The sequence below is a fragment of the Neopsephotus bourkii genome, unplaced genomic scaffold, assembly GCF_033783945.1.
Source record: "Neopsephotus bourkii isolate Nb327-2 ecotype Australia unplaced genomic scaffold, CSIRO-AGI_Nbou_v1 NB_948, whole genome shotgun sequence".
Taxonomy (NCBI): domain Eukaryota; kingdom Metazoa; phylum Chordata; class Aves; order Psittaciformes; family Psittacidae; genus Neopsephotus; species Neopsephotus bourkii.
In genome coordinates, this window is record NW_026901442.1 from 83,388 (window position 1) to 98,061 (window position 14,674).

The 14,674-nt window shown below is 36.3% G+C and overlaps 1 protein-coding gene across 1 annotated transcript in view; it reads left to right on the top strand.

Moving 5' to 3' along the window:
* FCHO2 (FCH and mu domain containing endocytic adaptor 2) overlaps nt 1–14,674 on the top strand; it is an 85,704-nt gene that overhangs the window by 33,262 nt on the left and 37,768 nt on the right. Inside the window, exons 9-10 of the mRNA XM_061358599.1 lie at nt 9,416–9,460; nt 11,226–11,298. Coding sequence (XP_061214583.1) covers nt 9,416–9,460; nt 11,226–11,298 — 118 coding nt within the window. The remainder of the gene's footprint in view (nt 1–9,415; nt 9,461–11,225; nt 11,299–14,674) is intronic.

Sequence of the window (14,674 nt, forward strand, 5' to 3'; positions counted from 1 at the left end):
AGGACAGAGCTACACTGTTTTGGGCTCCAAGTAGCTCTTTGGGCATAACTAGGAAAGGTAGATTTTTGTAATAATCTTTAATAACATGTTTGTCAATGTTTTCCTGTCAATTTCTTGGCACCCTTCCCCCCCCCCCCCCCAAGTGTCTCAAACTCACTATAAGCTGCAGAAAAAGCACAGCATGAAGAAATTCACATTTACTTTCTTTGCTTATTGATAGTACCTGTGTGGAAACTGTTACGAGCTGATTAATACTTCCCATTTTACAGCTGGGGTGAAGAGATAGTTAAGCATGTATACTTTTTCATTCTTCCCCCACAAAATAAATTTTCTGTACAAATAAGTAGGAAAGTCACTTTAAAAGCACTACTAAGCAGGAAAATGTTCCCATGGAGAGGATTTTGTCTTACTGAAAAAGATTGTTTCTACCTGAAAAAAAAAAAAAAGCCTGAATATTGAAAAATGTATTACCCACTTCTTCTCTTTAGGAAACAGTCCCATTAAATGCCTTAACCTCTGATGATTTCATGGGCTTAAGTTCAGTAAGAAACCATACCCATCTTGGATTACAGGGACAGTAGGTGATTTACAGAGATGTGATTCTTTGAAGTAGTCTTTAAAGATGAGGCCTAGAATTTAATAGGTTCATGATATCTCATATTGATAGACTTGATAAAAATGAGAGAGAGAAGGACCAAAACTAGTCATGCTATGTTAAGGAAAAAGCAGACTTAACAATTATAAATTTGGAGAGTCAGCAGACATCTGTGTGCATTTGTATCTGTGTGTTATCCAGTCAGTTAACCTGTGTATAGTTCAAAACTAGCCACAGCTTGAATCCTGTTGTTTATGCAGCCAGAGAGGAAATATGGGGTGAATATATATATATATATATATATATATATATATATATATATGAAAAGCAGGAGAAGAGTAGAAAAGGATAAAAAAATGTGGATGACAAGAGTTGGGGAATGTAGTGTTCTGCAGATTGATGTCTTAGCTGACATTAATTTTGCTGGTCACAGATACCATGCTTTCATAAATTGTGGCTGAAACTTCCAGCATTTGTTTTCGTATTGTGATGTTTGTAAGCTAGTTGGATTTCTAACTTGAAATGTTGCCTTGGGTATGTGTTCAGTGTCTCTTATTGAAAATTTTGGGTTGTCTGAGCAATAAGCATTACTTTCTTTTGTAATTAAAGATGTTTGCCACCTTTTTGCATAGAAAAAAAAACCTCTCTTCTTGCTTCTGATAAACATCTTAATTGATAGTAACTATTTTAAAGCTACTCAGATATGATCCTCTTCTGCTTTGATTTTGCTCTGTAAGCCACATGGAAATATTGCCTCTTGAGAGTAGTGCTTGCTGTATTTATCAGCTTGTGCCCATAGAACCAGAAGAGCCTGAGATGAATGTTTCCTTTGATCCCATGAACTGTCTGCAGGGCTGGAAGCCTAGTAGCAGAATGAGGGTTAGAACTGTTTGCTTGTTTAGTAGATACTCTCCTTGTATGTTAACATCTTCATCTAAAAAAGAGACTTTGCTTGGCAGATCTATGTAACTTACTAGCTAAGCTGATATACATGCTCTGTATTTGTAGAATTAGATTAAAGCATACAGTTTTACCAGGATTATTTCAGTATTTTCCCTCAGATTGTTAATAGGCCAGTTATGTTTTCTGCCCTTTAGCCTCTTTTTGGCAAAGTAGGCCTGACCAAATACACAAACTGACATTTGCTGTGACAGTCTGGTACTAGCATGATATATGTATCACAAATATGTTTTTTACCTCAGAGATGGCAACAGCCATTCATCTTTAGTCTTTATTCCTACAAATAAAATACACCAGAATAAGAAGTACTTTTGCAGGGAAAAATAAAATTCTCCTTTTATAAAATCACTTTTCTGCTTTGGACAGGCAATAAAATGAAGTTAGTGTTAAAAAAAGTAGTGTTGAGAAAATGTATTTTGTCTTCCTTGCTTCTAAATCTGAAATCTTGAGATCTTTTGATAAACATGTCACAGGACAAGTTAATAGCAAGAAAGATTGCTTATATGTTTGTGTACATACAGAATTGACCTTTGTGATGCAGCTTGACATCTAAACACTAAAAGCAGTCATTTGTTTTGACAGCAGAATTAATTGAGGCTAAAACAGTTGAAATTCCACTTGTATCAAGCTGTTCATTAGGAGTTGCTGTCTGGCTTTAGAGCTGTCAGAAAAATAACCTATTCTGCTATGATTAAATAGCAGAATGATGGTCGGTCCACTGAATTTGAGAGAGAGGTTGAATAAACTTTCTACTGCGGAAACAATTCAGAAGTGACACACTGCAAGGGGGGTCAGAATGTGCATTGATATCCAGCTGAGCTGTCAGCTGGCACTGAGCCAGGCACGCAAAGCTTTGCCATTTGAACCAGCATGTGAAGCATATGCAGTTAAAAAAATATTGTCCTCCTTTCATGCATGATTTACTCTGAGACAAACTTTTGTTTTTATCAAAAATAAGAATATGTTTTGTTATCATATTTGTGACTACAAGTACAGATTTACAGAGGGGTTTTTTGAAAGCTTTTGCTTGGAACAGATGTGTTAATGTTTCCAGTTACTTGAGAATTAAGTGTAGCTAATAAAAATTTATGTTTGGGAGGGATAACATTTCTTTCTGTCATGCATATTCCCCTTAAACTAGAAAGGAGACAGTCTGCAAAAGCAGATGTATTCTTAGTTGATTTGTTGACTTCTTGATTTGTTTACCTTTTTAGCTCTGCAGGACTTTCCAGTTAATTGACACACTTATTGGGGACTCTTTTTCAGCTTGTGACGTACTATGTTGTTTCCCTTCCTAGTAATAGTAGTTGGCTTTTGTATTTGCCTCATTTGTTTAAAGATACAAACAGAAAAATCCTGGTCCCCCTCCCGCAAACACACACATTGAGGAAAGTGTGAATTATTATTTTTACCTTAGCAAAACTTTCTCCCAATGTCTTCCTCAAAGAGTTTTTGTGTAAGAGATGCACAGATAGGTTAGTAAACGTACGTCTAGGATTTTGTGGAGATAGGTTTTATAACTTTCCAAGGTTGTTGACAACATGCTTGACTGTCTTCAAGATAAGTAGTGTCACTGTAGATGAATTAAGTAGCAGGTGTAAGGTTGCTATTTATAAACTCTTTTTCTGTAGTTGCTTTGTGTATGCTCTGAAAATGCTGTTCCCGTAGATGTGAGCTAAATATGTAGTAGATACTACTATAGCAGTAGATAAATATGTAGTAACATAATTTAGAGTGTAATTACATTTTCTTCATTTCATGTTTAGAGAAGATCAGTATCTCCTTAGCCATCCACTTTACGTCTTAGCGTATGAAAGCCCACATATTCACATGCATCTTGTATCAAGCAAAACAGTACTTGTGTTTTCTGAACATCCTGGGAGTTGCCTCCCAAGCTGCACACTCACTGGTGCTTAATTTATGCCTGTGCCACTCATTGTAAGTTATTAGATTAATTAAAACATTTCTATTTATTAAAATTACTTGAATAATTTGGCTTTTCTGTTCTAGCAAACCAAAGCTTCCTCATTTTCAAGAGTAAGAACTTACCTCCTCTGATTTATTTGCTTAAGTCCCATGTAAATAACAGATACCTGCTTTCATGTGTCTGTAAAACCATCATCCATTTGCTTTTCTTCATGTTCATATCTGTCCTGACTGGTAGAATTCTGCGAGCTGCAGCAGCTTGCCTTGGAAAATGCTTTATGATGATGCTTGGTGGGAACGTTTACGTACAATTAGAGGAGCTTACCGATTTTTGCAGAGTGCTAAATTCTCATTATGTAGGTATTCTTAAGTGACTGAAACACCACTTGATACTCCTATCTCTTTCTGCTATAAAGGCTAACTGCTATGAAGGTCATTTTATTTATGCACTCTATTATTTTTGTCTTATTCTGTGTGTGTACAGTAACAAATACTTTCAAGTCAATGTGTGGCTATTTGTGATGCTAAGCCACAGTTACCATTTTATGGATCAATATACTAGTAGGTGGACAAGACTGTAAAAAATGCTGTCTTGAAGCTATACATGTTTAAACCAACAGAACGCTAATTCAGAGAGTTTTGCAAGGGTTGAACTAGATCTCAGCTATAGCTTTTCATTTACTCTTGCAGGTGTCTTAAAATGCCTTTTTTTCTTTTTTTTTCCCTATATGGTGCTCCTTTAGTTCTAGTATTTTATTTTGTATCCATATGAATGCTTGAGAATAGGCTTCCTTCTCAGTTTGCATTGTTTTATAAGAAAAAGAACAAAAGAAATCTTGATGCTTTGACTGTAATACTGCAGACTATCATTATGATCATCATTACTGCAGTATGGTAACATCTAGATGGTCCTTTTCAGTGCTTTGGGCTACCGTTTGGCCAGGACTCTGGAGACTGCTTCAGGGATTACTTCAGTCCCCAACATCTGCAATATTTCTTAAACATGAAACAGCTGCTTTTATTACCTTGGATGTTGCAACAAACAGTGAATCTGTGTGTACTTGCTTCAGAAATTTGGCCATGATAATCTTCCAGATTCTGAGCTGAAATCCTTGTTGGTATTCAGCCTTTGTCTATACTTCAGTTATTGGGCACAAGTCTGTTAAAAAAACTTTTCTACCTTGCACAGGCCTGTTTAAAAAGCTTTTCTGTCTCATAGAGAAGAGGTAATGCATTCGCCTTAAAATCTTTGTCTAGCTATTACAAAAGTGATACCTGAACATGAGTTAGTATTCCTTGACTGCATGTCTATATTAACACTTGCCTGGCAGTCTCCATTAGCACCAACACACTGGAAATTTGGTAATTGGAAAGATAGCTGTTAATGGTAGCTCAGAGAAGAAACATTTTGAGGATATTTTGCAATGATAGTGCAGATACTTTTGTTTCCATATACAGAAATACAAAGGACAACACAGGGGAGCTAGTTCAGAAAGCATCCAAATTCCATATAGATGCTGTGCTTCCATAGCAGTATGTGGTCACAGTACACGCTTCTGGCTTGACTACAGTAGTATTACCTCTTTAGCACAAAGACATCTGGCCACAGGAGACTCCAGCTGTTATATAGCCTACCAAAAGCTCGTTACAGCTATCCTGTTTTCTAAATTGGTTCACCACAGAATGCCACAAAGAAATGTCTATTTCTGTAGTGTTATTTTTATTTTAAAATACTACTCCCCAGGCAAAACATGGTATTCTTTAGAGCAGGCACACAGAGAGCATATGTTGCAGAACAAAAGTGTAAGAAAATTAAAAACTGCTACAAACTTCAATGTACATCACTCAAAAAGGCAAAATGTATGAATTTGCCTTTGCTGCAAGCAAATAATGCAACATGTGTTATATTTGTGGGGGTGAGTTACATGCAAATTTTACAAAACCAGCAAACATCTTCAGACTTTGGAGGAAAATGCTGAACTTGATTTTATTTTTTTTTTTTTAATGTTTCCATATTCATTAGGGACAGCCACTGGTGTCTTGAACTTCTGAGGTTCCAAAGGGTGAAGGGCCTTATAGAAATAATGAGCTAGGTTAGGAAAAACAAGATAGGATCAAGTGATGCTTTTGAACTACAACAGATTCACAAAATTTGCTGTAAGAAAATGCTGTTTTCATGATTGTAGTTTATCTTTCCTGCTGTAAAGCAGCTAATATATGCTGGGGGAGAAAAAGGTGTATTGTGGGATGAGAAAGTACTCCAATGATAACTGCTCATTTTGGTGAAGGATAAAATAAGCTAATAGGTATCATTAAGAAGAAAGTGTATTTAACATTTCCAATATATGCCTTAGTGAAAAGTGGGACCTGGCTTACTGCAATTTTTGCACAGCTTCCACCACATTACTATCTCAGGCAATTCTTGAGTAACTGAGATTTTTCAGATTGCATTTTATAGTCTTCCCTATGAAAAAAAGAATAGATTGTTGCCACAGTGACGTAAACACTTTTGGAGGCAAACAGGCCTTTGTTAAACCTAATAGGTAATGATGATCTGATCTTCATGTCTCTGTATCTCTTCACTAAGCATGAATGTTTGTATCTTCAAATAGAAAGCTTATCAAGCTGTTTAAAAAAAAAAAAAGAGACGGACCTTCAAAGACAAGTGTTAGAGTGTTAGGCAAGCATAATGGACAAAATAGAGAAACTTGGATGTGTTGTTAAAATCTGCTTTCTGATTGTGTTAGGATAGAAAGTTGAAGATGCTGATCTGAAATGAGGAGGAATATTTATTTTAATCATTGATATAAAAGTTCTAAAAATCTGAGGATCAGTCTTGGCAGCTGGAAAGGGTAAAAAACCCATGGTATTCTGAAAAAGCTTGAGTGTTGTTTTTCTCTAAAAATATGTTTAAGTCTCTTGTTTGTAATTTTTTCCTCCTGTTTTTGTTTTGGAGATGACTATTTGTGGTTGGTTTGGCTTTTGTGTTTTTTTTTCTTGCCCAAATGACCAAATATGTATAGAAGCAAGAAACAGAAGTAGCTGAATCCTCAGCAAAGTGATGAAAAATGTATTGTCCCAAAGTGTAGTGATGAAGAGGTAATGGATTTGTTCTTCAGCTTCTATGTTTTATGGTAATTTTCTTGCTCAATATATTTTGAACAATAGACATTAAATTCCTAAAATAAAATGTTGAGGAAATTCAGTGTGGGGATATAGACATACACAGTTCTCTAAATCCATTTTTCTGGATTCTTTGTGCTGGTTTGTGTTTTGTGAGACAGCAAAATTTGCTGGATTTGGGGGTTTTTTTTTTGGTGGTTTTTTTTTTTTTTTTTTGGACCATCCTGACTTTATTTTATTGTGAATTTAGTGGAGAGCAAAGAAGAAAGGATTTTAAGACCAGCTTAAAACACCCATGTATTGACAATACTTAGTAGCATGAGTAACCTGTTAGGAATTTGTATTTTGTCTTGTTACAGTGAATAATTAGACTTAGTTTTGGAAAGCAGTTTTTGCTAGCAGGTATTTTTGGGTGCATGAAAGAAAGCAATTTCTGTATTTGAGGTTTGCACAATCACTTTACTTCCAGTTTATTTTAATTGAAATTTTCAAGATTTTAAACTCTCACCTGAAGTAGTTGCATAAGGGGGTGGAAGGACAGATTTTGGCTGCCTTGGAGTATTTTCTTCCTGCTATCTGTAATGTGCTTGTATATAACTCCCTAAAAATTATTATGGAAACCATGCTAAGACATGAAAAACAATGAGGTGGTTAATGGCAGCTGGCATGGCTTTACTAAGGGCAAACCATGCCTGACCAATTTGGTGGCCTTCTATGATGGCGCTACAGAACTGATGGACAGGGGCAGAGCACCTGATATTATCTGCCTGGACTTGTGCAAAGCATTTGACACTGTCCCAAACGACATCCTTGTCTCTAAATTGGAGAGACATCAATTTGATGGATGGACCACTCGGTGGATAAAGAACCGGCTGGATGGCCGCACACAAAGAGTTGTGGTCAATGGCTCAACGTCCAGCTGGAGACCAGTAACAAGGTGTCTCTTAGGGCTCAGTGTTGGGATCGATCCTGTTCAACATCTTTATTGATGACACTGACAGTGGGATTGATATGCCCTCAGCAAGTTTGCTGATGACACCAAGCAGTGTGGTTCGGTTGATACGCTGGAGGGAAGGGATGACATCCAGAAGGACCTTGACATGCTTGAGAGATGGGCTGATGCCAGCCTTATGAAGTTTAACCATGCCAAGTGCAAGGGTCCTGCACATGGGTCAGAGCAATCCCAGGCACAGCTGCAGGTTGGGTAGAAGTGATTCAGAGCAGCCCTGCAGAGAAGGACTTGGGGTGTGGGCCAATGACAAGCTTAACATGAACCAACTTCAGTGTGCTCTCGCAGCCCAGAAACCAACCATATCCTGGGCTGCATCAAAAGGAGTGTGACCAGCAGGTTGAAGGAGGTGATCCTGCCCCTTTTACTCTGCACTCATGACACCCCACTTGGAGTGCCATATATACAGTTCTGGTGTCCTTAATATACAGAGGACATGGAGCAAGTCCTGAGGAGCACCATGAGGATGATCAGGGGGCTGGACCACCTTCCATATGAAGACAGGCTGAGAAAGTTGGGGCTGTTCAGCCTGGAGAAGAGATGCTGTGTGGAGACCTTCCAGTATCTGAAAGGGGCCTACAAAGATGCTGGAGAGGGACTCTTCATCGGGGACTATAGCAATAGGACAAGGGGTAATGGGTTTAAATTTAAACAGGGGAAGTTTAGATGAGATACAAGGAAGAAGTTCTTTTCTGTGAGACTGGTGAAGCAGTGGCACAGGTTGCCCAAAGTGGTAAATGCTCCATCCCTGGCAGTGTTCAAGGCCAGACTGGACAGAGCCTTGGGTGACATGGTCTAGTGTGAGGTGTCCCTGCCAGTGGCAGGGGGGTTGGAGCTAGATGATCTTAAGGTCCTTTCCAATGCTAAGCATTCTATGAATCTATGAGTAATAAGTGCTGTGTCACAGTGCTGGCATGCTAAACTTTGTTTTTTTGTTCTTTGAATACTGTTGCAAGCAAACGGGTCAAAATGGTTATCCGTTTAGTGTGGGCTGAAGTAATGGCACCTGCATGCATGTGCTCTCACTTTTCTTTGTATTTGCACAACTACTGGTCTGATTCTGCCATTCCCTGAACAAGGTTGTACAGAAAATAATTGGTTTCCGCAAGTTTGCTCCTTAAAATGGCTCATAATGGCTTAAATAAATTCTAGACCTGGGCAGATTGAAGAAGGGTTAGAACTTCACTTTGCAATGACCGTTGACTGTCATCTTCTGTAAACTGTAGTGGAAAGCCATAATAATGCATTTATTTAGGCACAGTACTTAACTATTATTCTTTGTTTGTTTGTTCTGTTTAGTCTTAATGAATTTTTTAGTTTTTTTTTTTTTAATCTTCATATTGCTGTGTTAAAGATTCTGCATGCCACTTTTAAATGGCTATGAAGAGAAAACAGAAGAACTGACAACAGAGTTAGCGAAAGCACGGATCTGAAAATTAGGCCTATAGCTGTGCTTTTTTCCATTTTTCTTTATATAAAGCTCTTGTTAATAAAAAGAAGAGAAATTGAAAACTTTAAACTGATACTATACAATGGGTGCAATTTTGAATGAGGACACCAATTAGGTGTTTCGTGTGGTTATAATAACATCAGTAACTGAGTAGTATTTGAACAGTGTGCACTAGTATTTTGTTTTTTCAGTATGAAAGAAATGAAAATATTTAATGATTTGCTGAACATGTATGATTTTGCAATCTGTTTTACCATTGGCAGGGTAATTGTGCCTTTCAGATACCACTTAAAAATTTATAATTACGTTATAAGAAATATTGATAGCTTATCTTCATTGTAATTTCTTTAAGGCCCTATTGAATTTGAAGAATGTAACACATCCAGTGCTGTTGAAGGTGAGTTGTTGTAGCATAGTTATTTATGTAAGAATGCTGTGGGTAAGGACCTAAAACTGTGGAGTGAAGGGCATTGAGTATTCTTTAAATTAGAACTTCAAAGTACTCCAGTAGACTAAAAAGCCGTTTTCCTTTTGAGAAACTTCAACAAAAAGAAGACTTTATGCTCAATAAGCCTAATGGAAAAGGTCAGGAAATTTGAATGTTTCTTACAGAATATACTTTGGCTAAGACCCTGTCTTTGCAGAGGTTTGGATTTGGTTCACTTACGACTGTATTGTAACTTAATTTACAAGTGTCTAAACATGGCCTAGTCTTTTTCCATTGTTACCATGTTGTTATACCAAGTTTAATGCAGCGTTATGGTCACAGAGCCTTTCTTTCCTGGCATAGCTTATTTTGCTTAGGGATTGTTTTAAGTGGTTAAGAACTGCTCTGTATGAATAAGCTATGTATTTACTTTTAGGACAGAGGAGCTGACAGTATAGCTATAGCAGCTGACAACTGTTAAATTGTCAACATTGCAGCTCAGATGTAAAATTTTCTTTGACTGAAGCAGAGAGGATCCATTTTCAGAAACTATTTTTGTACTCAATTTGTCATTGTTTTGGGCTACATAAGTCCCAGAAAGAAAATAAATCCCAGACTAGCATATAAAAATAATTTTAGAATATTATTTAGACAATATAATATATGGCTAAGTTTAAAAATACATGTTTTGAGAAGTTTTCAGTTATTTAATATGTAAGAGTGTGCTGCATAATGTATTTCTGTAAAGGGGAATATAATTATTTTTATTTTTTAATGATGTGCTTGAATTGTCAACTTCAGGTTGTTAAATTTTTGAAGCCAAATTATTTCCACCATTTTGCTTAAAAGCACGCTGTCAGGAGTATCATGCATCAAACTGAAATTGTAGACTAGTTGGATCAGACACTTGTGCTTAAGTCATTTTAGTCTGGCAGTCTACTTTGCTTCAGCAAAAAGATAGGGACAGAAGCAGATATGAGTGCAACTCTGATACAATCGTTAAATGTATTTTAACTTTAGTACATTAAACAGGTATCAGAGCAACCTTTTTCTTTCTTTTGTCTGTATAATAGTTATGTGTCCAGTGCTAAAAATGGGGAAGCAGTAACAGAGTGGAGGCATGCCTGCGAGCTGGCTAGAGCACTGGGAAATCATGAACTTTGTATCAGCTGGAAAGCGAAGAGACGTTCTCTTTCTTTACATGACCAAGACCCTTCTTCTTAAGAAAGACCGGGGCTTGCAACTGCCATAAACATGCAGGGAAATAATGGTGTTGAACTGTAGTAGCTGTGGGAGACAGGGTTCAGCTTCTGGTCCAAGTACATAGGCTATTCAGAATTAGCTGGAGCAATAGCTTCTGTTAAGTTTCTGTGAGCAGAGTACCTTTCCTCAAAAGTGGTAGTACAGCCATTTTTGGTTTTGTTTTTTTTTCTTTTTGGTAGGGGTGAAGTGACAGTCTGCATACCCAACATGGAGAGTTGGATGTAAAGCGCAAATTAGTCTTATACGGAGCTGTTAATGTGTTGAACCATGCTTTAATTTACTTTTGATGGGTGCTACTTAACAACAAATTGAAATATTCCCTTAGTTTGGGTCCATACGTGTATGCACTGTTAGACTTTTCTATCACTTGTGGCAGCACTTGAAATGTATGCTCTCTGGTATGCACCCATGTTTGATGCTGCTAAATACACACGTATCTCTGATATTTAAATGAAAACTGTTTGTTCCATAGGGATAAAACCACGGAAGAGGAAGCCTTTTGGTTTATCAGGAATAATGAAAAAAGAAAAAGATACTGAATCTGTGTAAGTATATTTCCCTCCTGAAGCCTTATGCTGTACTTTACTGTACTAGTAAAATTATAGGTATAAACATTAGTTGTTGCTTAAAAAAAAAAAAAAAGGGTTTATAGCAGAGGTTTAGGATGCTATAAATGTGAAAACATCAGTTATTAAGGTTTTTGTAACAAAGGATTTTAAAGAAATAACATACATGTATTCACAGTATTCTGCTCATGTTTCATCCTTTCCTGTGCATAGATAAGTAGTTCTCCCTTGTTCTACAGATGTACAGTATAGATGTACAGATGAACAGTGTGGATAATGTGATCCTCATGTGTGCTCTTAATAAAATAATAACTCCATGCATGGAACAAGTGCTGGATGCCTGTGTTTGCAGAATTGAAACTTCAGTTATCCTTTTATTAGAAAAAACTTTTTTGTACAGTATTGAAGGACAGAAAAATACTTCGATTTTTTTTCAGTGCATCATGCGCACCCTCATTTTTGAAAGGCCATCTTTCTAAGTGATGTTCCAGCTATACCCTTTGCCATATTCATTGCATGTGGTCAGCATCCCATGAGTTAAAACTCTCCAAAAAGTGACTTTGAATCAAAGTTCTTATAAGATGGACTTATTGCTGTCTGTGTATTAGTAGTTCTGACCACTATGTTCCAGTGTATTTTTTTTGCAGTTTCTATATGTGTTATCTCAATAGAAGTATTTGATTTAACAGAAAAATAGCCTACAATTTCACAAACTTAGCAATACAGAAATATTCTGAGAGGCAATATCTGCAATTTAAAATTACTCTAAAAAAATCTGTTACCAGTTTCATTTTCTAATATAATGCTGAAAAAATAATGACCTAAGAACTTCAGGTGCTAATTATTTGCACATAAAAAGTGCTTCGTAGCTATCTTTCTTTTAATGTTTAATTTTGAGAGTGATACACTTCTAAACCGTGCTTTTTCTTCTCTGTTATGATGCCTGTTAGGGCTCCAAGCTGTTGGGTTTTTTTGTCATTCCTCTCTGTTTCTTCCCTTTCTGTGATTTAGTCTTTCCCCCTCCCTCTCTTCTGTACTTCATTAAGCTGGAGTAATTGGTGAGAGAAGAGGTGTATATAGTGTGATTTTGATCCGCAGTAATATGAGAATACTATTTTGTTACAAAGAATTGTTTTTTCTGATGAATGTTTAATTTAAAATAATAAAATACTCTAAATATTTTAAGACATTCATGTTTTATACAGCTTTAGTTCTCTTTCTTAAAGTAATCAATTCTCTCTGGAAAGTTATTTACTATACTTTTTCTGTGATGCTAAACAGCTGTAGTATAAAATAGCAGCAAAAACATACCTTTGATCATTTACCTTTTGTGTATTTTACTTAGTAAATTGCAAAGGAGTGATTTTGATAGTATTGAGTACTATTGTATGATTGAACTCTGTAGATGTCAGCTTTTCTTCAATGAAATAATTGAGTTGCCACCATATGGGTTATTACTCAGGATAATCTCATGTTATATATGCTATAAGCCTTTTTGCAAACCAGGCATCTCTTTCATCCCAGGTCTGTGACTCAATATATCCTTACTCAGAGATCATGTTTTCCTTTGACTTGTAACACAAAGAAAACTTTGTTATGCATTGAGGGTGAAAACTGGCTTCTACGCAATGTGAAATAGTTTCAATCTTCATATGCTTATCTATCATAGTATCTGAATGTTTTTCTAAAATACACTTACAATTCTAAAATACATTTACAAATACATTTTATTTAACATTGAAAGACAGTATTACTGTTTGTCGTCTAAAAATTTTGGTTTTCATGGCACAGTGATGTCATTAGAAAAAATAAATCAGCTCAGATACTCTGAAATAGGAAAAAAAATTGCCTTGCTTTCAATCAGTTGGACTGAAATTTAATTTATACTATTTTGTTTATGTACATACAAACAATACAAAAATTAGTAGGTTCTTAGGTCAGAAAGAAGGAAGTATGATAGCATATTGACCTGAGACGTTGGTCACTGGTGGTGAGACATTTGAACAGATTGCCCAGAGGGAAAATGACATCCTAAGTAACACATGCCACAGGCTTTTATAAAGATTCTTGCATTAATCCATAAATTGTGAATGAACTAAAATATCACAAAGAAACAACAGAGGATTCATTATGTTGCTGAAAAGTTACTATGTCCTGAAATGCATGACCTATTTTTTCAATCTTAAAAGAAAGATCATACATCTAGTGATGTGAAAGCACATCTGTCTAATACCTGATGTCCTCATTCTCCATTTCACCAGCATCTGCAGTCCATTGAGTTTTCCTTTGTATCTCAAGAATGGATTCTGGGAGGTTCTGTTGATGCTCCTCCGTATGATACCAGATCTGCCATTACTATTTGAGATCTATTAGCTTGCTAATTTTGAAAATCTTCATTATGGGTGAAATTACTTCCATTGTAGTTTGCCTCACATCTTTCAAATTTCTTAACCTTTACGGACTTCAGACTGTCTTGTCTGCATACAGACACTTTTTTAAACCACGTGTCAGGAAATCTGTTTGATATCTTTTGTGAGAAGTCTAGTACTTTCTCTTGGAGCTGTAAAATAGCTTTTAAAGTAGCTTTTTCTGTTGCTGTGAATACAGTTTAGCCAGCAGAGGGAAGTAAGATGTAAGTCAGTTATAAACTTGGTTACATATATTTTCTTTTGTGTGAGGCCTTTTAGAGGGTATGGGATCCTTCCACCTCACTGTCAATTCCTTAACAGGCAATATGGAATTTCATATTAATGCTGCCATGATAGCAAGTTTTCGTATCTTTTTTTTTAAATGACACTGGAGTTTTTATATTTAACATGCTTAGGCTTTCAGAGAAGATGATTTAGATTAAAATACATGTGGGGGGAGAGGTGTCCCCTCCTTCCCTATAAGTGCAGGTTTTATTATATATCATCACTGTTGTTCAGTTACACTGGCATTTCTGACTTTGTCAGGTTGCAAATTAGAGGACTTGTATTCTACTCAATATTCCCACATTCTGTAAGTGTAATTGCTTCTGCTTTTTGCAGACATTGGGGAGAATCAGTGTCATTTGTTTGGGGTTTTTTGGTTTTTTTAAATACTGCTGCTAAAATCGAAGTTATAGTGGAAAAATATAGTACTTCTGAGTAATGTGCTTGTAATCACTGCCTTTCAGCTGACGATGTTTTTGTTTGTTTTAAAAAGTGCTTATTAGGAGGGTACTATTGCTGGTTTTTTTCATCATCTTCTAGTGCGTAACTGCAACTGTGCTTGACAAACATGGACTAAGAATGAAATTCCAAAAAAGGGAAGCTCCGAATTCCTCTAAGAATAGTCGTAATTGCTGTGTGAACTGGTTATTGGCCAGAATGTT